This window comes from Scyliorhinus canicula, chromosome 2 (genome assembly GCF_902713615.1).
Source record: "Scyliorhinus canicula chromosome 2, sScyCan1.1, whole genome shotgun sequence".
In the NCBI taxonomy this organism is placed as follows: Eukaryota; Metazoa; Chordata; class Chondrichthyes; order Carcharhiniformes; family Scyliorhinidae; genus Scyliorhinus; species Scyliorhinus canicula.
In genome coordinates this window covers 224,782,206-224,807,521 of record NC_052147.1, presented here as the reverse complement: position 1 = coordinate 224,807,521, position 25,316 = coordinate 224,782,206, and the positions used below count along the sequence as shown (strand labels likewise).

The 25,316-nt window shown below is 48.9% G+C and overlaps 1 protein-coding gene across 4 annotated transcripts in view; it reads left to right on the top strand.

The window, feature by feature from the left end:
• The first annotated feature begins 22,954 nt into the window (after positions 1-22,954).
• LOC119961983 (dipeptidyl peptidase 4-like) overlaps positions 22,955-25,316 on the top strand; it is a 144,485-nt gene continuing 142,123 nt past the window's right edge. For 2 of the 4 annotated variants that reach the window (XM_038789671.1, XM_038789670.1), the window contains exons 1-2: positions 22,955-23,026; positions 23,755-23,842. In XM_038789671.1, the coding sequence (XP_038645599.1) occupies positions 22,970-23,026; positions 23,755-23,842 (145 nt within the window). In that variant the 5' untranslated portion in view covers positions 22,955-22,969. Of the gene's footprint in view, positions 23,027-23,074; positions 23,450-23,754; positions 23,843-25,316 lie in introns of those variants that run through there. The other 2 variants (XM_038789674.1, XM_038789672.1) reach the window with 1 other exon arrangement.

Genomic DNA, 25,316 nt, shown 5'->3' with positions numbered 1-25,316 from the left:
CATTGCGGAGCTCGGAGTAGAGGAATTGTTTTGGGAGTCTTGTTTTGGGCACGCGGACAATGTGCCCGCCCATCACAGCTGGTCGAGCCTGACCAGTGCCTCAATACTGGGGATATTGGCCTTGAAGAGGATGATCACATTGGTACACTTATCCAGTCAGTGGCTTTGCAGGATTTTGCGGAGGCAATGTTGGTGATATCTCTCCAAGGATTTGAGGTGTCTGTTGCACATTGTCAATGTCTCTGATGGATACAGGTGGCGGGGACCATGGCTGCTCTGTAGATCAACGGCTTGGTCCTGGGTTTGAGGTCTTGGTCTTTGAATACTCTGTTCCTCAGGCATCCAAAGACTGCACTGATGCATTCGAGTCGATGTTGGATTTTGCTGTCCATGTCTGGTTGCACTGACAGGAGGGTCCCAAGGTATGGAAAGTTATCCACGCGAGCTCACAGTGGATCATGATGGTTGGTGGGCAGTTTTGTGTGGCAGGAGGGAACTGGTAGAAAATCTTTGTTTTCCGGATGTTTAGTCTGAGGCTCATTCTCTCATATCCCTTGGTAAATGCATTGACAATGGTTTGTAGCTCGGCCCCTGAATGTGCGCACACACAGGTGTCATCTACGTACAGCAGCTCAATGACCGAGGTTGGGATGGTCTTGGTTCTTGTCTGGAGGCATTGGAAGTTGGACAGTTTCCCGCTTGTCCGGTAGGTTAGCTCCACTCCAGTGGGGAGCTTCAGCGTGACAGAGTGGAGTGTTGCTGTGAGGAAGATGGAGAAGAGTTTTGGTGCAATGATGCAACCCTGTTTGACTCCAGTTTGCACATGTATTGGGTCTGTGATGTTCCGTCGGTGAGGATCACAGCTTGCATGTCATCGTGCAGCAGGCGGAGAATGATGAGGAATTTCTGCAGGCAGACAAATTTGAGGATGATGCTCCACAATCCCCAACTGGGATATATAATTGTGGAACAAAATAAGCAGCTTATCTGTACAGCTACTTGTTATTATGTTTAGTACTTCTTGTAAAAAAATTGTAAAGCCATTGTAAATAAACCTTCGCTATTGTAATGCTTTCTTTCCTGCAAGGGGAGAGTTGCTGGAAATCCTGACTTACCTCGTCAGTCAGCAGGGGCTGAGAACACCAATCCTGTCAAGCTCTGCAAATTTTCATGTATACGCGTACCTGGAGTGGCTGCACGTGTGTAGTACAGTATTTAAAGTCCTTCGGGCTCCCAGGTTCAGTTAACGAGCACAGAAGGAAAATGGTCATATGACCCCAGAGCAGAGTGCAGTAGCTGAAAAGAGTCTCTGCCAGGGGGCAGGGAGAGGAGGCAGGGAGATGTTCCACAGGAAATCCAAGGCAAGGATCAGGGAGAGAGGGAAGGGAGAGATCCTAAAGGGGGAGCAAACTGGGAAAAGTTCCAGTTAAGAAGGAAGAGAAAGAAAGGGGCCCCAAGCAGAAAAAGGGCTGTGGTTGGCAGACCTTAAATGGAAAGGAAATGTCCTGGCAATTGAACTTGGTTCAGGAGATTCCCTCGCCATCGAAAGAGGCAGCCGAAGGTTAGTGGCTCCATACTGCAGACCTTTGAGGCAAAGATCCTTTGGAGCAAAAATGTTCAGCTTGGCACAAATGTAGATACAGAAATCCCTGGAACAGAGATTTGTTGGATGAGACTGAAATCCTAGGAGGCCTGGTAAAGGTTCGTACAGCATTCTATTGACCCCCATATGCTCTCCATCACAAAAAAACATCAACTCCATAACATAGCACAACTTCACCATTACTTCAGCCTATTTCTCCCTTAAACCTTATTGATGCTTTGCCTATCTCAATTATTCAAATGCTCTTTTGACCAGCCTTTCATCACTATCCTCGACAAATTTCAGCTCAACCAAAAATACAGTTGCCTACATTCTAACCTGTACCTTACCATCTATGATCAGTGAGTGACCTATCTCGGCTCCTGGTCTGCCAACACCTCAGACATAAAATTCTCTTGCCCGTATTTAAACTTCTTCATATTTTCTCTTTCTCCTCCAATCCTCCAATCCCAAATTCCCATTCTTCTTATTCTGGCATGTTATGTATCCTACCCACTTTGCAGCTCCTGTTTTGACCATGCCGACAGCTGCCTAGGCCAATATTTTGTAATTCCTTCCCAAAGTCCCATTGCTTCTCCATTTTCATTGCCTCCTTTAAGATGTACCTGAAGCTAAGATCTTGCATGCTCATCCTAGTACCTCCTTCTTTCATTTCGTATCTAATTTCTTTGAATTATGAACCATTTCTTTATTAAAGGGGCAAGTTGCTACTGTTGAAAATATGTGACAATGTTAAAGGCAATTTGGAGAACTGGGGAGTCCCACTGTGCAAAAGTGTTCTCTTGAGCTCTTGTCCAAATCCGTATCAAACTAAGACTCAGTTAGACTCACACATTCATCTCATCTGTGTTCTTTGACATTTTGTCCATCAGCAAGTGGATTTTACATCCTCTATTGGTAGAAATCCCTTCACTGCTATGCAACCATCCTCCATGTAAGCACGCAAATTGCTGGTTCTTGCAATGATAGCCCTAAGTTATAGTAGTCTTGTATACCAGAATTTTTTTGCACATGAAATGCAAATATCTGGGTCGTTTTACATGTATGACTGATAAAAAGTGTGTGAATATCCACTTCTGCAGCAGGCTATCAGTTCAATAATAATAGCTTATTGTCACTTCAATGAAGTTACTGTGAAAAGTCCCTAGTCGGCACATTCCGGCGCCTGTTCGGGGAGGCCGGTACGGGAATTGAACCCACGCTGCTAGCCTTATTCTGCATTACAAGCCAACTGTTTAACCCACTGTGCTAAACCACATCAGATACAGTCTTGTACAATTTCATGGCATACTCCACAACTTCACCCTTTCAAAAGGTCCTGGGAAGAGAAGGCCAATTGGGGCTGGTGAAAGGAATAGAGCCATTCAACAAGAAGAGCTGGAATCAAAGGAGGCTGCGGTCATGTACAAAGAACAAAGAAAATTACAGCACAGGAACAGGCCCTTCGGCTCTCCCAGCCTGCGCTGATCCAGATCCTTTATCTAAACCTGTCGCCTATTTTCCAAGGATCTACTTCCCTCTGTTCCCAGCCCGTTCATATATCTGTCTAAATGCATCTTAAATGTTGCTATCGTGCCCGCCTCTAGCACCTCCGCTGGCAAAGCGTTCCAGGCACCCACCAACCTCTGCGTAAAAAACTTTCCACGCACATCTCGGGGCAGCACAGTAGCATTGTGGATAGCACAAATGCTTCACAGCTCCAGGGTCCCAGGTTCGATTCCCCGCTGGGTCACTGTCTGTGCGGAGTCTGCACATCCTCCCTGTGTCTGCGTGGGTTTCCTCCGGGTGCTCCGGTTTCCTCCCACAGTCTAAAGATGTGCAGGTTAGGTGGATTGGCCATGATAAATTGCCCTTAGATTCCAAAATTGCCCTTAGTATTTGGGTGGGGTTACTGGGTTATGGGGATAGGGTGGGGGTGTTACCTTGGGTAGGGTGCTCTTTCCAAGAGCCGGTGCAGACTCGATGGGTTGAATTACCTCCTTCTGCACTGTAAATGCTATGAAAAAAAAACTCCCTTAAACTTTCCCCCTCTCACCTTGAAATTGTGACCCCTTGTAATTGACACCCCCACTCTTGGAAAAAGCTTGTTGCTATCCACCCTGTCCATTCCCCTCTCAACCTCCGTATTTCCAACGAAAACAATCCTAATCTACTCAACCTTTCTTCATAGCTCGCAGCCTCCATACGAGGCAACATCCTGGTGAACCTCCTCTGTGCCTTCTCTAAAGCATCCACATCCTTCTGGTAATGTGGCGACCAAAACTGCACGCAGTATTCCAAATGTGGCCTAACCAAAGTCCTATACAACTGTAACATGATCTGTCGACTCTTGTACTCAATACCCCGTCCGATGAAGGCAAGCATGCTGTATGCCTTCTTGACCACTCTATCAACCTGCGTTGCCACCTTCAGGGTACCATGGACCTGAACTCCCAGATCTCTCTGTACATCAATTTTCCCCAGGACTCTTCCATTGACCATATAGTCCACTCTTAAATTGGATTGACCATATAGTCCGCTCTTGAATTGGATACCTCCAAAGAAATTCTGAGGCAGGTCATCGGGGAGATCTTACTCAAATAACATTCCCCTCCTGCTAAAACTGTCCTTACTACAATTCCCTATCTAGTGTCTCTGTAACACCTCTTAAACTACAGGTACAACCAGGTACAACAATAACAGCAATAACTTGTATTTATATAGCATAATTAACATAGTAAAACATTCTGAAGCACACAAAAGTGTTATCAAACACATTTAATTCAAGCCACATAAGGAAATATTATAGCAGATGATCAGTCAAAGACCATTTTAAGGACAGTTTTAAAGGAAGGAAAAGAAGAAGAGAGATAGAGGGAGGGAAATCCTTAATTAGCGTGTCACAGTTGGAGGCTTGAGCACCAATAGTGGAGCAATTAAAATTGGAGATCCTCAAGAGGCTGGAATTGGAAGATTGAGATAACAAGCGGGAGTGCACTGGAAAAGACAAGGTTGGAGGCAAACTCTCTAGATTTGAGATTCCGGTGGCTTTCAAGAATCTTGAGAAGTGTACAAAGAGGAGTTGAGAGAGGGAAGGGGGACATAACTGGAGTAATACAAGGACGTGATTAGAGATGGCCATATCAAAGGTGATGGAAGTAGTAAGGCCATGTAAGAATATGAATATGGGTTGGGAGGTTTAGAGGAGGGAGAGATTAAGGGAGTCAGAAAGACAGTGAAATTCATGGAGAGAGATTGGTGAATTGAGATGAAAGCCAAAATCACAAAGCATGAGAAGTGACTCAATGCAGAAGCTCAGGGAGATTAGTGGTGATGAATTCTTAGTTAGAGACCTCACCCCACTAAAACTTATATATGACAATCTAACAAACTCAGAAACAATGAAACTGGGTTTCAAAAAGTTGACAATACCCTACAAAAGTTGAAAGTCCAAAAGACAATGTTCACTTGACGAACAACTTTGAAAGAAGGCCTATGACTGAGGGGAGCGTTCCCACCTCCAGTTCACAGAGGTGACATTAGGTTAAATTGGTGCTGACAGTGGTCTGAAGACAAGGAGCAAAATCTGTTTATTGTATTCATCATTGAACATGGCTAGGGTCAGGGCGCAGGGGATTGTGAGCTGCTTTGATCAGCCAATTAAGGCCGAACACCCTGGACTCTGACATCAAATTCCATGGTGGATTATTAGCATGCTAATCTAATCACCTCACATCTAAAGCTGAGTTTTAGTTCTGAGGATGCATGGGCCCCTTTTGTGGTCAGCATACAAAAAGAATGATTGGAGAGGGCCTGAATTGTAACAGCACAAAATCTACCTGCATATAGGTTTAATCACGTATAAAAATTTATACGTTCCAATTTATGTTCTGCAGGGAAACAGGATTGAACAACAACATGGCTGCTCGAGGCTAGCAATATATTACATTGATCTGACTAACATTCTTTCATTGACACGCACAAAAATACAATATCAAACCAGGCCCAGTTTTCCAGATATTAAAAATGATGCCATCATTTAAAACATTTTTATTTTATTTTGGCATGGGTGGAATGGACGGCATGGTGATACAGTGGTTATCACTACTGCCACACAGTGCTAGATATCCGGGTTAGGTTCCCACCTTGGGTGACTGTCTTTGTGGAGTTTGTACTTTCTCCCCTTGTCTGTGTGGACTTCCTTTGGGTGCTCTAGTTTCCTCCCTGATGAGACCATCAATTCACTCGGAACACGATTGGAAGTAAACTGTGGTTTTAATAGTCTTACAACTGAGCCTGCCTGCGACCAGAAGAACTGAGAGCAGGCTCACGGCTGCAGCACTTTATACTTCCGGTAGTGGGAGGGGCCATGGGCGGAGCCATGGGCGGAGCCAAGGGTGGAGCCCTGTACAAGCTCCTCATCTCCCCTATGGGCAGAACCGCGCAATGGCTCACAGACAGAGCCCACAAAGACATAATACTATGCAATACAATTCAGTGTGAATTACAATACAGTATGAATTCACCACACTCCCATAGTCCAAAGATGTGCTGGCTAGGTGGATTGGCCATGTTAAATTGCCCCTTTGTGTCCAAAAGGTTAGGTGGGGTTACATGGATGGGATGGGGCCATGTGCCTAGGTGGGGTGCTCTTTCAGAGGGTTTCTGCAGACTTGATGGGCCAAAAGGCACTGTCGGGATTCCATGATTTCCTTGTGTTTAGTACATAAATGCTCATAAAACAATTTAGGGGCCATAAGTAGGCCTAATGCTGTTTGCTGAATTTAATTCAATGCACCACGTGCAATTAAGTTTTCAGGAAAACCCAAAAAACACATTTGATATAGAGCATGCAGTCATTTTACAGAAATACTGTGTAAACCTTGTGCAAATAATGCTGTTGTGTTCATTGTAATAATACCTTTTTCTGCATTCACCAACTCTGACAGAAGTGTGACAAGTTTGATCATATTTTGAGATTCACGCAACTATGGCGACTCGGGGCTTTTCACAGTAACTTCATTTGAAGCCTACTTGTGACAATAAGCGATTTTCATTTAATTTCAACTATTCTCCGCATGCAACATAGTTTCATTTGTAAGATTTCTTGACAGGATCATATCAGTACCATGGGAACTTGGAAACTCTCTCATAAGATCTGGAGTACAAATTCAAGTTGGAATTTTAATAGTCCTAGTAAATTTTATAATCTTTTTAACCAATATCCGGTCACACATTTAAATTAGTGATACACCTTTATTCTGACATGGGTCAATTAAAATAGATTCACCTGTTCAATTCTTGACTGAGTATGTGAACTATTTTTCGGGCAAAGAAAGGTTGCCTTATCAAACAGACATTGACCCTGTACAATCAGATTGTACAATTGTAAAATTCAAGAAAACATATGTACTTAGACAGACTCGGTACTGTGAGATGCTTCTATTTCTTCATTCACTGATTCTCTGCCATTACAGTAACTTTTCATCAACAGTGAGGGTGACACTTGGATAACTTTAAGTGCTACAGCTTTCAAACATGTCTAACCGGTTCTCAAGAGTGAAACTGAGAATGTGATTCGGCTCTCCCAGTTGCTAAAATGTAACCACAAAGTTGAGTTGTAATCATTCTTGGTGGAGACTTTGCTGGCAAAATGAGGGTGTGTTTAATGCACACATCATTATTAATGTGTAAATTGTCAAACAACTTGCTGCGAGGAAGAGACATCTTGTGAATTGTCGCCAGTTGCTGAATGGGTTTCACACTCCAGTGTTAGCCTCAAGCAAATGGCGACTCACTCTCGATCTCCCTCTAAGTTTTCAGAAATTGCAGCGTTGGCACATCAGTTGAACCATTTTTTCAAAATCCACTCCTGAATACATATGATTTTCTGATATCATGCCATTGCAATGACATATTGGCAGGCAAAATGCGCACATAACTAAATGTACTAAGTGTAGACCAGGTGGTCAGATGTACATCGGGATAATGTGGATACAGGAAGTGATGTGTCAATAGCAGGAGAGTTCTCCCAGCACCGGCAGAAACACAGCATGTAGGAGCTGCTAAGATTGTTGAATGAACCCTTAATTTCTTTTTTAAATCTTTTTATTGGCATTTCCCATATTTATAAACAGCTGTATATGTACACATCACATTTTTCTCACCCTCGTTAATTTCCTTTATTATAGAGAGAGGTTTAGTTTGTCCTTCCTTTAACTGACCCTATGTGCATTTTGTTGCCCTCTGGATCGGTCTATGGTTCCTCCCCCTTTCCCGCTGTGCGATTAGGGAAGCAAAAGCAAGGGCGTTGGACCCCTTCCCCATGTGTAAGTTTGGCTGCTCCGATACCCCGAAGATTGCTACTATCGGGCATGGCTTCACCCTCACCCCGACAACCTTGGACATTGCCTCGGAGAAGGCTGTCCAGAACCCAGCAAGCTTGGGGCGAGCCCAAAACATGTTGGTGTGGTTGACCGGGCCCCTCTGGCACCGCTCACATTTGTCCTCCACCTCCAGGAAGAACCTGCTCATTTGGGTTCTGGTCAGATGTGCTCCGTGCACCACTTTGAGCTGAATTAGGCTTAGCCTTGTGCAGGAGGAGGTGGAGTTTGTCCTGCTCAGTCCTTTGCTCCAGGGTCCCCATCCTACCTCCGTCCCCAGTTCGTCCTCCCATTTTTGTCTGGTCTCGTCCAGTGGAGTCCGGGCTCTGTCCAGTAGCTGTCCGTAGATTTTCCCACATAGCCCCCCCTTCTCGTTGCTTGTGCCTATCAGGTCCTCTAGTAATGTGTTTTCTGGGGCCCCATGGTACCCTACTGTCTCTTTGCGGAGGAAGTGTTTTATTTGGAGGTGTCTCATTTCCTGTCCTTTTGCTACCTTCCACTTCCTCGTCAGTTCATCTAGTGTCGCCAGTCTGTGCCCTACGTAGAAGTCCCCGACCGTCAGTGTGCCCCCGTCCTGCTTCCATCTTTTGAAGGTGGTATCCAGCATGGCTGAGGGGAATCTGTGATTGCCGCATATGGGAGCCATGGGGGACATTTTGGCTATCCCAAAGTGTTGTCTCAGCTGGGTCCACATTCTCAGCGTGGCCGCTACCACTGAGCTCGTTGTGAATTTTGGTGAGGAGGATGGGAGTGCTGCTGTGGCCAGGGCCCGGAGGGTCATTCCTTTACAGGATGCCTCCTCCATTTGTGCCCAATCTGTGTCGGGTACTTGTACCCATCCCCTCACTCTTTCTGCCGTTGCTGCCCAGTGGTAATATTGCAGGTTTGGTAAGGCCAAGCCCCCTTTGATTTTCCTTCTTTGCAGTGTCCGTTTGGGAAATCTTGGGTTCTCACCCCCCCCCCCCCCCCCCCAACACAAACATCATGATTAGACTGTCTACGTTTTGGAAAAAGGCCTTGGGGATGAAGATCGGAATGGATCTAAAAAGGAAGAGGAACATTGGCAGTACGTTCATCTTGTTTGTCTGCACTCTTCCCGCCAGGGAGAGTGGGGGTGAGCCCCACCATTGAAGGTCCTTTCTTACTTCCTCCACCAGGCTGGTCAGGTTCCACTTGTGGATCTGTGTCCAGTCTCTGGCTATCTGGATCCCCAGGTAACAGAATCTGTTCTGGGCTGTTTTGAACAGGAGCCCCTCAAGCTCTGCCCTTCCCCTGTTTGGGTTCACTGGAAATGCCTGGCTTTTGCCCAGGTTAAGTTTGTAACCCGAGAAGATTCCAAACTCTTTCAGTATTTGCAGTATTGCCTTCAGTCCCTCCTGTGGGTTCGAGACATAGAGGAGCAGATCATCTGCATAGAGTGAGACTCTGTGCTCTCTGTCTCCTCTCCGGATTCCCTTCCAGCTTTTTGCATCCCGCAGGGGTTCGATCGCTAGCGTGAATGGGAGCGGGGACAGGGGGCAGCCCTGTCTTGTTCCTCTCTGCAGTTGGAAGTATTCAGAGCTGTGGTGTTAGTTCGGATGCTCGCTTTGGGGTCGTTGTACAGGAGCCTCACCCAGGCAGTGAACCCCGCTCCTAGCCCAAACCGTTCCAGTACCTCGAGGAGGTATTTCCATTCGACTCTGTCAAAGGCCTTTTCTGCGTCCAGGGAGACGATCACCTCCGGTGTTCTCTCCCGGAGGGGGGGGGGGGGGGGGGTCATTATTACATTCAGCAGCCACCTGATGTTCGCTGTGAGTTACCCACCCTTGACAAGCCCGTTTGGTCCTCTGCACCCACCTCTGGTACACAGCCCTCCAGCCTTTTGGCCAGGACTTTTGCGAGTATTTTCGCATCCACGTTCAGCAGTGAAATGGATCTGTATGATTCACATTCCATCAAGTCTTTATCTATTTTGGGTATCAGTGGAATTGTGGCCTGTGCTAGCGTGGGGGGCAGGGTGTCCGCAAACATGCCCCTTAAGTGTGGGGCCAGAATTGGTGCAAGTTTTTTGCAGCCGTCCGCCGGGAACCCATCGGGTCCCGGTGCCTTCCCCGCCTGCACGGAGCTGATGCTCTCCATGATTTCTCCCAGATCTATTGGTGCTTCCAGCTGCCCCCTTCTGTCTTCCCCCACAACTGGTAGTGCATTACCTCAGGGCACACGGGCTGGGCTGCTTATCTTCACACAACATTCGAGTAATGTTTTCATTCTGTTTTTCTATGCCTTGCATCTTGCATGTCCTGTCCCTCCAGAAGCTATTCCAAGCTTGGATTCGATCATTGACCATCGGTATATTTCTTCCACTTTGAATGAAGCGCCCATAACGAAACACGTAAGGGACTTTGCATTGACTTTGCATTGATATTGATCCAGCAGAGGGCAGCAAAGCAGAGCTACTGATTGGCTGTTCCAGGGAGATTTGCATACGTGCAGTGCGTTCAGCCAAATTTGAAGGTGGTTTGTGGAGGGGCTGGTGTCAAGTGACAGTTAAACCTGAAACACTTCCTCAGTGTTTCCCCCCCCTACCTCCTCCTCAAAGCAAAAAAAAACAAAAAATGGTTGTTTGGAAGTGGGAGCAGGGGCCTGTCGTGAAGGTGAGTGAGTACTTTTAAATTTGCTTACCTTTCAGCGGGAGCAGACTCTGGATTTTCGGCGGGAGCAGGGTCCTGTCAGGAAGGTGAGTGAGTGCCTTTAAATTTGCTTACCTTTCAGTGGGAGCAGCCTCCGGAATTTCGGTGGGAGTAGGGGCCTGTCAGGAAGGCGAGTGAGTGCCTTTAAGTTTGCTTACCTTACAGCGGGAGCGGCCTCCGGATTTTCGGCGGGAGCAGGGGCCTGTCGGAAAGGTGAGTGCTTGTAACAAGTTGGGCGGTTGCTAAACCCGAGACACTACACTTGCAGTGTCCCCCACCCTTCCACCTCCTCTAACCGAAGGGTTTGAGGGAATATCAGGTAAGAAGCTTGCGCAGGTCAAAGAGACACAGCCGGAGTAAGCACATCCAGACTGGGAATTGCAACTTGGTAATTTGGTGCAGTGAGGTAATTCAGTGCAGAGTGAGAGAAGGTGCTTTTTAACTCTGGTAAGTGACTGGTAAGTAGTTTTTCTTTTCATTGTCTAATTTATTTATTTTTATTTTGAAATTGTTGTTGTATAAGTTTACCTAAGGTTTAAGACATGGCAGGAGATCCCCGACCCGTGTCATGCTCCTCGTGTGCGATGTGGGAGCTCAGGGACACGTCCACTGTCCCTGGCTCTTTCACGTGCAAGAAATGTGTTCAGTTGCAGCTCCTGTTAGACCACTTGACGGCTCTGGAGCTGCGGATGGACTCACTTTGGAGCATCCGCGATGCTGAGGAGGTCGTGGATAGCACATTTAGCGAGTTGGTCACACCGCAGGTGAAAGTTCCTGAGAGAGATAGAAAATGGGTGACCAAAAGAAAGAGCAAGAGTAGGAAGGCAGTGCAAGTGTCCCCTGCGGTCATCTCCCTGCAAAACAGATATACCGCTTTGGATACTGTTGAGGGAGATGGCTCACTAGGGGAAGGCAGCAGAAGCCAGGTTCATGGCACCGTGGCTGGCTCTGCTGCGCAGCAGGGCAGGAAGAAAAATGGCAGGGCTATAGTGATAGGGGACTCGATCGTAAGGGGAATAGACAGGCGGTTCTGTGGACGCAATCGAGACTCCAGGATGGTATATTGCCTCCCTGGTGCAAGGTTGAAGGATGTCTCGGAGCGGCTGCAGGACATTCTGGGGAGGGGGGGGGGGGGGGGGGTGAACAGCCAGCTGTCGTAGTGCACATGGGCACCAACGATATAGGTAAAAAACGGGATGAGGTCCTACAAGCTGAATTCAGGGAGTTAGGAGTTAAACTCAAAGGTAGAAATCTCAGGATTGCTACCAGTGCCACGAGCTAGTCAGAGTAGGAATAGGTAGATAGGATGAATGCGTGGCTCGAGAGATGGTGCAAGAGGGAGGGATTCAAATTCCTGGGGCATTGGGACCGGTTCTGGGGGAGGTGGGACCAGTACAAACCGGACGGTCTGCATCTGGGCAGGACTGGAACCGATGTCCTGGGGGGGTGTTTGCTAGAGCTGTTGGGGAGGGTTTAAACTAATGTGGCAGGGGGATGGGAACCGATGCAGGGAGTTGGAAGGTAGTAAAACAGGGACAGAAGCAAAAGGAAGTAAGGAGCAAAGTGCAAGACAGAGAAGACATAGTCAAAAATCAAAAAGGGTGACAGTACAAGGTACAGTGACTGAGGCGAGCTCAGTGAATAGGCCCAGTAATACTAAAAGGAGTAAAACTGGAGATGTTAAGATTCAAAACCGAGGTAAAAAAAACCAACATAAGTGTACTTTACCTGTATGCTCGTAGTATTCGGAATAAAGTAAATGGGTTGATGGCGCAAATCATCGTGAATGACTATAATTTAGTGGCCATTACTGAAACATGGTTAAAGAATGGTCACGACTGGGAGTTAAATATCCGAGGGTATCAAACTATTCGGAAGGACAGAGTGGATGGTAAGAGAGGTGGTGTAGCTCTGTTATTTAAAGATGACATCCGGGCAATAGTTAGGGATGATATCGGTGCTATGGAGGATAAGGTTGAATCCATTTGGGTGGAAATCAGGAATAGTAAGGCGAAAAAGTCACTGATAGGAGTAGTCTATCGGCCACCAAATAGTAACGTTATGGTGGGGCAGGCAATAAACAAAGAGATAACTGATGCATGTAGAAATGGTACAGCAGTTATCATGGGGGATTTTAATCTACATGTCGATTGGTTTAACCAGTTCGGTCAAGGCAAACTTGAGGAGGAGTTTAGAACATAGAACATAGAACAGTACAGCACAGAACAGGCCCTTCAGCCCTCGATGTTGTGCTGAGCCATGATCACCCTACTCAAACCCACGTATCCACCCCATACCCGTAACCCAACAACCCCCCCCTTAACCTTACTTTTTTTAGGACACTACGGGCAATTTAGCATGGCCAATCCATCTAACCCGCACATCTTTGGACTGTGGGAGGAAACCGGAGCACCCGGAGGAAACCCACGCACACACGGGGAGGACGTGCAGACTCCGCACAGACAGTGACCCAGCCGGGAATCGAACCTGGGACCCTGGAGCTGTGAAGCATTTATGCTAACCACCATGCTACCGTGCTGCCCACGGTTGTTTATTAGTTTATAGAATGTATCCGTGATAGTTTCCTAGAACAGTATGTAATGGAACCTACGAGGGAACAAGCGGTCCTAGATCTTGTCCTGTGTAATGAGACAGGATTGATTCATGATCTCATAGTTAGGGATCCTCTCAGAAGGAGCGATCACAATATGGTGGAATTTAAAATACAGGTGGAGGGTGAGAAGGTAAAATCAAATACTAGTGTTTTGTGTTTAAACAAAGGAGATTACAAGGGGATGAGAGAAGAACTAGCTAAGGTAGACTGGGAGCAAAGACTTTATGGTGGAACAGTTGAGGAACAGTGGAGAACTTTCCAAGCGATTTTTCACAGTGCTCAGCAAAGGTTTATACCCACAAAAAGGAAGGACGGTAGAAAGAGGGAAAATCGACCGTGGATATCTAAGGAAATAAGGGAGAGTATCAAATTGAAGGAAAGAGCATACAAAGTGGCAAAGATTGGTGGGAGACTAGAGGACTGGGAAATATTTTTTTTTTTTTTTTATAAATGTTTTTATTCAGTTTTCATATTTTATATTGAACAAATTACAAATTGTTAGGAGAGAAAAAGAACAAAAAAAACAAACAAACACGCAAAAATTAACATACATATTTACAGGTAAGCATCTTCGTAGTAGTAACTGCGCCCGCCCCCCACCCCCCCCCCCTCAACATGTTTATTTAGTTTGGTTTTGGGCCTTAGCTAGCCATCGAACCCCCGTACCGAACCTGTAGCCCCCCCCCCCTCCCGCTACCTTCCCCCGACTATTCTTCCTCTTGTACATTGGCCACAAATAGGTCCCGGAACAGTTGCATGAATGGCTCCCACGTTCTGTGGAAGCCGTCGTCCGACCCTCGGATGGCAAATTTGATTTTCTCCATTTGGAGAGATTCCGAGAGGTCGGACAGCCAGTCCGCAGCTCTGGGCGGTGCTGCTGACCGCCAGCCAAACAGGATTCTACGGCGGGCGATCAGGGAGGCAAAGGCAAGGGCGTCCGCCCTCCTCCCCAGGAATAGATCTGGCTGTTCTGAAACCCCGAAGACCGCCACTATCGGGCATGGCTCCACCCTCACTCCCACCACTTTGGACATAACCTCGAAGAAGGCTGTCCAGTACTCCACGAGTCTGGGGCAAGACCAGAACATGTGGGCGTGGTTGGCCGGGCCTCTTTGGCACCGTTCACATCTGTCTTCCACCTCCGGGAAGAACCTACTCATACGGGTTCTTGTTAAGTGGGCTCTATGTACCACTTTTAGTTGCGTCAGGCTGAGCCTTGCGCACGTGGAGGTGGAGTTGACCCTATGCAGTGCTTCGCTCCAGAGTCCCCACCCTATCTCCATCCCCAGGTCGTCCTCCCATTTCCTTCTTGTTGCGTCCAGTACGGTGTCGTCCCTATCTACCAGTCGGTCATACATGTCACTACAGTTCCCTTTCTCTAGGATACTTGCGTCCAGTAGGTCTTCCAGTAGTGTCTGTCGTGGCGGTTGTGGGTACGTCCTTGTCTCCTTTCGTAGGAAGTTTTTGAGCTGCAGGTACCGTAGCTCGTTCCCCCCAGCTAGCTGAAATTTCTCTGTCAGTTCGTCCAGTGTTGCGATCCTGTCGTCCGTGTATAGGTCCCTGACTGTCAGTGTCCCCCCGTCCTGCCTCCACCTTTTGAAGGTGGCGTCGGTCAGTGCTGGTTTGAACCTATGGTTGTTGCAGATGGGAGCCTTGTCCGACATTTTGGTCAGGCCAAGTTGCTGCCGCAGTTGGTTCCAGGATTGGAGGGTGGCTGTCACCACTGGGCTGCTGGAGTGTTTTTTGGGTGGGGATGGGAGTGCTGCCGTGGCGAGGGCCCGGAGGGAGGTTCCCATGCAGGAGGCCTCCTCCGCACGCACCCACTCAGCTTCTGGCTCCTGGATCCATCCCCTTACTCGCTCGGCTGTTGCTGCCCAGTGGTAGAATTGTAGATTCGGGAGGGCTAGCCCTCCCCTGGTTTTTGTTTTTTGTAAGACCTTCTTTGGGATCCTAGCATTTTTACCCCCCCATACGAACGCCATGATGAGTTTGTCCAGCGCTTTGAAAAAGGCCTTGGGGATGTAGATCGGAATGGATCTAAACAGGAAGAGGAACCTGGGCAGTACGTTCATTTTGATCGTCTGAACTCTCCCCGCGAGGGAGAGCGGGAGTGTGTTCCATCTTTGCAGGTCCTTTTTAACTTCCTCCGTCAGGCTGGTGAGGTTCCATTTGTGGATCCCTTTCCAGTCATGGGCTATTTGGATCCCCAGGTAGCGGAATTTATGTCGGGCTTGATTGAACGGCAGCCCCTTTAGTGCTGCCCCCCCCCCCCCCCCCCCCCCCCCTTGCGAGTGTACTGGGAAGATCTCACTTTTGCTCATGTTGCGTTTGTAGCCCGAGAAGGCTCCAAACTCTTTCAGGAGCGCGATGATTCCGTCCATGCTGCTTTGTGGGTCCGAGATATAGAGGAGCAGATCATCCGCATAGAGTGAGACTCTGTGCTCTCTACCTCCCCTTCGGATCCCCCTCCAATTTTTTGCTGCCCTGAGCGCGATTGCTAGCGGTTCAATTGCTAGTGCGAACAGCAGCGGGGACAGTGGGCATCCTTGTCTGGTGCCCCTGTGCAGCTGGAAGTATTGGGAGTTGGTATTGTTGGTCTGTACACTCGCCATGGGAGCGTTGTACAGGAGCTTTACCCAAGCGGTGAACCCTGTTCCAAGCCCGAACCGCTCCAGTACCTCTATGAGGTATTTCCACTCGACTCTGTCGAAGGCCTTTTCTGCGTCCAGGGAGATGATCACCTCTTGTGTTCTCTCCCCGGAGGGGGTCATTATCACGTTCAGCAGGCGCCTGATGTTCGCGGTAAGCTGTCTACCTTTGACAAAGCCCGTCTGGTCCTCTGTGACCACCTCAGGTACACAGTCTTCTAGCCTCTTGGCTAGGATTTTGGCCAGTATTTTGGCGTCTGCATTCAGCAGAGATATGGGTCTGTATGACCCACATTCCGTTGGGTCTTTGTCTTTCTTAGGTATCAGCGAGATTGAGGCCTGTGCTAACGTGGGTGGCAATGTGCCCCTAGCTAGCGAGTCTGTGAACATCTCCCGCAGGTGCGGGGCCAGCGCTGTCGCAAATTTTTTGTAGAAGTCCGCCGGGAATCCGTCCGGTCCCGGCGCCTTCCCCGCCTGCATGGAGCTAATGCTGTCCATGATCTCTCCCAGTGCTAGTGGTGCTTCCAGATCCCGTTTTCTGCCCTCTCCCACAACTGGTATGTCCAGTCCGTCAAGAAACCGGTTCATCCCAGCCTTCCCCGTTGGGGGCTCTGAGGTGTACAGCTCTTGGTAGAAGGCCTTGAAGGTTTTGTTAATCCTCTCTGGTTCTGTTTCCAACGTGCCTCTGGTATCTCTGATTTGCGCAATTTCTCTGCTGGCTGCCTGCTTTCTCAGCTGGTGGGCCAACAGGCGGCTGGCTTTGTCTCCGTGTTCGTATAGGGCCCCGCGTGCCTGGCGGAGTTGGTGTACTGCTTTCCTGGTGGAGAGCAGGTCAAAGTTCCTTTGTAATTCTTTCCTCTCCGCCAGGAGTTCTACGGTCGGGGCCTCGGAGTATTTATGGTCTACCTCCAGTATGGAGTCGACCAGCTTCTGCCTAGCCACCCTTTCCTCCCTATCTCTTTGCGCTTTGTAGGCTATGATTTCCCCTCTTAGTACGGCCTTAAGCGCTTCCCAGAACGTGGAGGGTGAGACCTCCCCGTTTTGGTTGATCTCAGTGTACTCCGCTATGGCCCGCGCTATCCTTTCGCTGAAGGCCTTGTCAGCTAGTAAGGCACCGTCCAACCTCCATTTGGGGCGCTGGGCCCTTCCCGTCTCTAGCCGCACATCCATGTAGTGTGGAGCGTGGTCTGATATCACAATTGCGGAGTATTCCACCTTGTCTATCTCTGGAAGCACCGTTTTCCCCACCACAAAGAAGTCAATTCTGGTGTACACGTTGTGTACTGGGGAGAAGAAAGAGAATTCTTTCTCCCCCGGGTGGGCGAATCTCCAGGGGTCTACTGCTCCCATCTGCTCCATATAGTGACTGAGTTCCCTTGCCATGTTTGAGGTTTTCCCCGTTCTGGGGTTTGATCTGTCCGTCGTTGGGTCCTGTACACAGTTGAAGTCCCCCCCCATGATTAGTCGGTGCGTCGCTATGTCCGGGATTTCTGCCATGGTCTTTTGGATGAAGCTCGTGTCGTCCCAGTTGGGCGCATACACGTTAACTAGGACTACCGGCGCCCCATCCAGGGCCCCGCTGACCATGACATACCGTCCCCCTGGGTCCGTAACCGTCTTTGTCGCCCTAAACATTGTCCTCTTGCCAATCAGGATCGCCACCCCCCTGGCCCTTGCCCCATAACAGGAATGATAGGTTTGTCCCACCCAGCCCTTTCTTACCCGCAGTTGGTCCTGCTCCCTCAAGTGCGTCTCTTGGAGGAAGACTATGTCGGCCCTCATGTTTCTAAGGTGGGTGAGGACTCTAGATCTCTTCACTGGGCCATTAAGTCCCCTTACGTTCCAGGTGACTATTCTGGTGGGGGGCTTCTGCCCCCTTGCTCCTGTGGGGTTAACCATATTTGTCCGGTGGACGCGCCCCTGCCCTCTGGGGTTTCCCTTTGTTAGGGGGCCGTCCAGGATGTCCACTATCACTGCTCTCCCCATGCGGTCGGGTCCCTGCGCTCCGGGGTTCCCCCTTGTCCCGGGGACACCCGCCATGGCCGTCCACTGTGTGTCCGCCACGCGGGTAGTCCCCTGCACTCCGGGGGGCCCCTTCACCCACAGACCGTACTGGGTGGGTGTTTGCAGCAGTTCCCTGTTTCGAGCCCTTGTCTGTGGCACTTTGTGGCCCTATTCCCTTTCTGGCCTCTTTTGTCCCTTCGTCCCTGCATTTCCCCTCCCTGGTCTCTCGCCCCCCGAGTGCCCCCCCCCCCGCTCTATCCCTTTCGGGGATACCCCTGTGTACCCCTGCATTGCCCCTCTCTCCCCCATTCCTGTCCCCATTTGCTCTCCCACCTTTGATGGGTGATCCCCCCCTCCCCTGCCTGGCGCCTTCCCCCCTGTTGGGGGTGCGCTGCGGCCCTGCTCTGTTGCGCGCCCCCTTCGCTAGCTTTCCTGCTAGCACGGTGGCTCCCCGCTCGGAGGTTGCTGTCCCCCTTCCCCTCTCCCCTCTCCAGTACTCCCGTTCCCTCGTGCCGGGGCCTGGCCTCCCACCTGGAGCGGGCCCTTGGGCATTGGGTTGTTTTTCCTGGGTGTTCCTGCCAGGGGGGAGGGGGCTGGCTTTGCCTCGCCCCTCCCCACCCCCCCGTCGGCATGACGTATCTCCTTGCCATGGGCCCCTCGTCCCTACTTCCCATGGCGTTTTTCCAGCCCGTGCTCCTCAACGAATCTATTCGCCTCGGCAGGGGCTGTAAAGAAATATTCCTTGTGTTGGTATGTGACCCAGAGTTTTGCTGGGTACAGCATACCAAAACGTACTTTGTTCTTATAGAGAGCTGCTTTCGCTCTGTTGAACTCCGCCCGTCTCTTAGCTATGTCCGCTCCAAAATCCTCGTAGATTCGGATGGCGTGCCCGTCCCAATTGCAGGCTCTATTCTCCTTGGCCCAGCGCAGGATTGTCTCCCTATCCCGGTACCGGTGCAGTCTGGCTATAACTGCTCTCGGTTTTTCCCCTTCCTTGGGCTTCGGGCGCAGTGACCGATGAGCTCTGTCCATTTCCGGTGGGGTGGGAAAAGTTTCCCGCCCCACTAAGGAGCCCAGCATCGCAGCCACAAATGTTGTGGGATTTCTACCCTCTATCCCCTCTGGCAGGCCCACTATCTTAATGTTTTGCCTTCTCGAGCTGATCTCCTGGTCGTCTACCCTGCCCTTCAGGCTCCCCTGTGTTGCACTCAGTTTCGCCATTTCCCTCTCCAGGGACATGACCCTGTCGCTCACGTCAGTCGCTGCCTTCTCCAGCTCTTTAATGGTTGCCCCTTGGGCTTCCAGTATCTTCCCTTGGGCATCCACTTTCTCCTCCATTCTGGTCAGAGCCTGCTGCACCCCTGACATGGCCCTGGTCACTGCTGCCTGTGCTGCGGCCTCTGTGTCTGCTTTTAACTCTGCCTTGATTGCCTGCAGCTGCTCCCTCACCACCTCGGCAATGGCTTCCTTCCAATTCACGCCCCCCTCTAACCCCAGGGGAGAGGTTGCCCGCCCGTCCAGCTCTTTTGGATGCGGCGATACATTCTTCCCACTGCTTCGCGTGTTGACTCGTTCGCCCAAGCTGGTTTGCCCTTTGCCCCGTCTACCTCCGGTGCCCCCTTTCTCTTGGGTCCCTTCTGGCATTTTTTTCTCCCCCTTCCCCTTCATCGTTTCTTCTCTCCTTGTTCTTCTTTTCCCCCTTTTCCGCACCCTATTTTAATTTTATTTATTAATATATATATATATATATATATATAAAAATATATGTATATATTTTTTTTTAAATGAAAAATTTATTTCCCCCCTTCTTTCCTTTACCCCTTTATTTCACCCCTTTTCTCTTTACCAGTTTTCTTTTGGGTTTTTATTTTAAAAAAAGAACAGAAATATAAGTCTCTTTTTTCTTTTGTTTTCTCTCTCCACTCGCCCAGGAGAGAGAGAGAGAGTCCCTTTGTCCTTGCCACGTGGTGGTCACTGCAGTTGGGGGGAGGGGGAGGGGCGAGTGGGCCGGGGCCCGCTGCTGGTTGGGGGGGGGGGGGGGGTGGTGTCCCCGCTGCTGGTTGGGGGGGGGGGGTGTCCCCACTGCTGGTTGGGGGGGGGGGTGGTGTCCCCGCTGCTGGTTGGGGGGGGGGGGGGTTGGTGTCCCCGCTGCTGGTTGGGGGGGGGTTGGTGTCCCCGCTGCTGGTTGGGGGGGGGGGGTTGGTGTCCCCGCTGCTGGTTGGGGGGGGGGGTGTCCCCGCTGCTGGTTGGGGGGGGGGTGGGTGTCCCCGCTGCTGGTTGGGGGGGGGGGGGGGGGTTGGTGTCCCCGCTGCTGGTTGGGGGGGGGGGGTTGGTGTCCCCGCTGCTGGTTGGGGGGGGGGTTGGTGTCCCCGCTGCTGGTTGGGGGGGGGGGTGGTGTCCCCGCTGCTGGTTGGGGGGGGGGGTGGTGTCCCGCTGCTGGTTGGGGGGTGGGTCCCCGCTGCTGGTTTGGGGGGGGGGGGGAAAGAGGGCCCGCCGCTGCCGCACCGTTCCCGGCCCGCGTGGGGGGGGGGGGGGGAGAGGGGTTGGACCTGCCGCTGCTGGGCCTCCCTGTCGCCGTTGCTCCTCGCCTCCGCCTTCCGCCGCCGCCCGCTCCTCCTCAGCTGCCGCCCGCTCCTCCTCCGCTTCTCCTCCGCTGCCTCCCGCCGCTGCCGCTGCCGCCCGCTCCTCCTCCGTTGTCGCCCGCTCCTCCGCCGTTGCCGCCCGCTCCTCCTCCGCCGTTGCCGCCCGCTCCTCCTCCGCCGTCCGGCCTGTCGGGGGGGTTCCTTCCTGGCGCTTGCGGGAGCCCCTCTCCCTGCGACCTCCTCGCTCGCCGCCCGGAAGTCGAGTGAGGACTGGGAAATATTTAAGGGGCAACAGAAAGCTACTAAAAAAGCTATAAGGAAGAGTAAGATAGAGTATCAGAGTAAACTTGCTCAGAATATAAAAGCAGACAGCAAAAGTATTTACAAATATATAAAGCAAAAAAGAGTGGCTAAGGTAAATATTGGTCCTTTAGAGGATGAGAAGGGAGTTTTAATAATGGGAGATGAGGAAATGGCTGAGGAACTGAACAGGTTTTTTGGGTCGGTCTTCACAGTGGAAGACACAAATAACATGCCAGTGACTGATAGAAATGAAGTTATGACAGGTGATGACCTTGAGAGGATCGTTATCACTAAGGAGGTAGTGATGGGCAAGCTAATGGGGCTAAAGGTAGACAAGTCTCCCGGCCCTGATGGAATGCATCCCAGAGTGCTAAAAGAGATGGCTAGGGAAATTGCAGATGCACTAGTGAAGATTTACCAAAATTCACTAGACTCTGGGGTGGTCCCGGTGGATTGGAAATTAGCAAACGTGACTCCACTGTTTAAAAAAGGAGGTAGGCAGAAAGCAGGAAATTATAGGCCAGTGAGCTTAACTTTGGTAGTAGGGAAGATGCTGGAATCTATCATCAAGGAAGAAATAGCGAGGCATCTGGATAGAAATTGTCCCATTGGGCAGACGCAGCATGGGTTCATAAAGGGCAGGTTGTGCCTAACTAATTTAGTGGAATTTTTTGAGGACATTACCAGTGCAGTGGATAACAGGGAGCCAATGGATGTGGTATATCTGGATTTCCAGAAAGCTTTTGACAAGGTGCCACACAAAAGGCTGCTGCATAAGATCAAGATGCATGGCATTTCGGGTAAAGTAGTAGCATGGATAGAGGATTGGTTAATTAATAGAAAGCAAAGAGTGGGGATTAATGGGTGTTTCTCTGGTTGGCAATCAGTAGCTAGTGGTGTCCCTCAGGGATCCATGTTGGGCCCACAATTGTTCACAATCTACATAGATGATTTGGAGCTGGGGAGCAAGGGCAATGTGTCCAAGTTTGCAGATGACACTAAGATGAGTGGTAAAGCAAAAAGTGCAGAGGATACTGGAAGTCTGCAGAGGGATTTGGATAGGTTAAGTGAATGGGCTAGGGTCTGGCAAATGGAATACAATGTTGACAAATGTGAGGTTATCCATTTTGGTCGGAATAACAGCAAATGGGATTATTATTTAAACAATAAAATATTAAAGCATGCTGCTGTGTAGAGAGACCTGGGTGTGCTAGTCCATGAATCACAGAAAGTTGGTTTACAGGTGCAACAGGCGATTAAGAAGGCAAATGGAATTTTGTCCTTCATTGCTAGAGGGATGGAGTTTAAGACTAGGGAGGTTATGCTGCAATTGTATAAGGTGTTAGTGAGGCCACACCTGGAGTATTGTGTTCAGTTTTGGTCTCCTTACTTGAGAAAGGACGTACTAGCACTGGAGGGTGTGCAGAGGAGATTCACGAGGTTAATCCCAGTTCTGAAGGGGTTGGATTACGAGGAGAGGTTGAGTAGACTGGGACTATACTCGTTGGAATTTAGAAGGATAAGGGGGGATCTTATCGAAACATTTACAATTATGAAGGGAATAGATAGGATAGATGCAGGCAGGTTGTTTCCACTGGCGGGTGAAAGCAGAACTAGGGGGCGTAGCCTCAAAATAAGGGGAAGTAGATTTAGGATTGAGTTTAGGAGGAACTTCTTCACCCAAAGGGTTGTGAATCTATGGAATTCCTTGCCCAGTGAAGCAGTTGAGGCTCCTTCATTAAATGTTTTTAAGGTAAAGATAGATAGTTTTTTGGAGAAAAAAGAGATTAAGGGTTATGGTGTTCGGGCCGGAAAGTGGATCTGAGTCCACAAAAGATCAGCCATGATCTCATTGAATGGTGGAGCAGGCTCGAGGGGCCAGATGGCCTACTCCTGCTCCTAGTTCTTATGTTCTTATGATATTTCTGCACAGCAGATAACAGCTGCAAACATCCGTTCCAAAAAGGGAGGGGGATGGAGAACGTTTTTTAAAATATATATCGTCCCACCAGCAATTCGCAACCTGGCCCGTCCCAAATGCAAATAAGTACAGGGCAATTCTGTTGACCATTAATCCTCTCTTGGGAAAATTAATGAATTCCTGCGTTATTCAAGAGTTAAAAGTAAACTGATTTTTTTTGCTTTGCTGAGTAGCCACTAAACTTAAGAGTGTTGCTTGAGTATATGCTGGCCTCAGTCCTAGTTAGGGTGTGTATCGCCTGTGTTCACCCAAAGCGAATGGTAAGTCTGTCTTTTGAAGCAGCTGTTCCGACATACCAACACGTTCCCCATTGGTGATTTAATGCAACTGTTTCAGCAACCAGAATTTCATAATTGTCTCACTTCTACGCACCAGGCTCTCGTATTGCACGGACCATGCCAAAAATAATCGCACTTGCTATCAGTTAACCTTTGCATTTACGATTCGCCAACAATCGACTAGCATGCTGTTCAGTTAACGCTGTGGATAATATTTAACGATAGTTTACTAAACTAAATAACTAGGCACATTTAGCGGGGCTGTAAAGTGTTCGCCACCACTTTGTGACACGCTGGGTAAGGATCAGCCAGCTGCAGTTTCTCTGTCTGTCCTGCCTAGAGGGATCAAAACCCAGCGGATTTTACTCATTCGCCCAAAGAACAAGACCTGAACCAAATATGAAGGTCAGTAACTGGCGCGCGATGTAGTTACCCGGGGATAACAGAAGCAGCTTAATATAATACCCAGTACGACCAGAGCTGCAAAGTTTTAGCCAGAAGTAATTTGAGTTGAAGTTGGATGCATTTCATAGAAATTGCGAGGCGTGCTTCCTATCGTGGTGGATTTACTTTTAGCTTGCTGCAAAGCTGAATTCCATTCCAATTCTAATGGTCGGGCGGGGGCTTGGGGAGTTTAACTCTTGTGGAATGGAGGATTGTTGTTTTGCTATTCAGCGTCCAACTTTCCCCTTGGCTTCTTTGTATTTCAGACCGTTCTAAAAGCTTTTTTGGGGGTCATTGCAGCTGTTGTCGTCACCATCGCGATAGTGGTTCCCGTTGCAGTTGTGTTCACGAACAGTAAGTGCATTTAACGCTGTTTAGACATTGCAGCACGTCATTCGTGGTGTTTTCCCTGCTTATTTGGAGAGATTATTCCATGAATCAACAGAAAGTGGTGGAAAAACACACCGAGATTGCGATGAGCTCACGCAACCTGCTCCCATTCTGTCAATCCAATATGGTACAGTGCATTGAACCTGCAAAGGTTGTCAATGCTTCTCTGAGCACATCCTTGGGGAATGTTGACTGATACCCGCAGTTAAATTGCTTTCATCCCACATGGTATGCTTGTCTGGGGCGAGGACCTCGCTGCAAATTCTACTTGCAAAGAGAGGGATTCAGTACATAGAGTCTTCATGATGTGGAGATGCCGGCGTTGGACTGGGGTGAGCACAGTAAGAAGTCTTACAACACCAGGTTAAAGTCCAACAGGTTTGTTTCAAACACTAGCTTTCGGAGCAGTGCTCCGAAAGCTAGTGTTTAAAACAAACATGTTGGACTTTAACCTGCTGTTGTAAGACTTCTTACTAGAGTCTTCATAATAGCACAGGAGGAAGAAATCCAGCCCATAAGACTACATTTATTATTTCCACTTATTCCAACCAAGTGCGTGACTCTTTTTTGATGGCTCATACTTTCTATTTTGAATCAGTTTTTAAGGGGAGTTTTGCAGTTGCATTATTCATGCTCCCTATTGCACCACTTGTATCTCACACTATTTCCAAATACACATCACTCGCTGTGGCTTTCTTGTTTTTGTTGGCCCACCATGACTCTCAGAACATAAATGGAAATGCCTTTCAAATTCTAGTTTCTAATACCAATTACAAGATTGGGATTATTTATTGAGTGACTGATTTAAACCCTCCAAGATGGTGAAAATAATAAAGTTACAAATTGAAAACAGCAACTTGTCCATCACAATTAGAGCAGCTACCTTTGAATGAATAAAATTACGATAACAATGATAGAATTATACAGTCAGACAGAAGCAATTTGTCTCATTGTGCCTGTGCTGGCTCTTTGGTACAAATCGTTCCACTCCCCTGCTTTTCCCCTTCACATATTTACCTAATTCCCTTATAAACATAACCATTGAGCTTTTTTTTTCTGCTCGGGCAACACATTCCAGATCACAACCATTTGCTGTAAGTAATGTGTTTCCCTCATTCCACCTTCGGCTCTTTTGCTGATCACCTTAAAACTGAATCCTATCTTTACCAACCCGAACCCCACCGCAAACTCGATCAGAACCATTCATGATTTTCAACAGCTCTATAAAATATCTTCTCAACGTTCTGTGTGTAAAGGAGAACAACCCAGCTTCCCAAAACTCACCACAAAACTGAATTCCCTGTTCCTGGTGTCATTTTAGCAAATCTCTTTAGCTGCCTCTCTAAGGCCTTGACACTCTTTTTAAAGTGTGATGCAGCTCTACTGAAGTCAAAGTCACTATTCTGAGAACTATAGGAAATATGAATTTGCCACATTA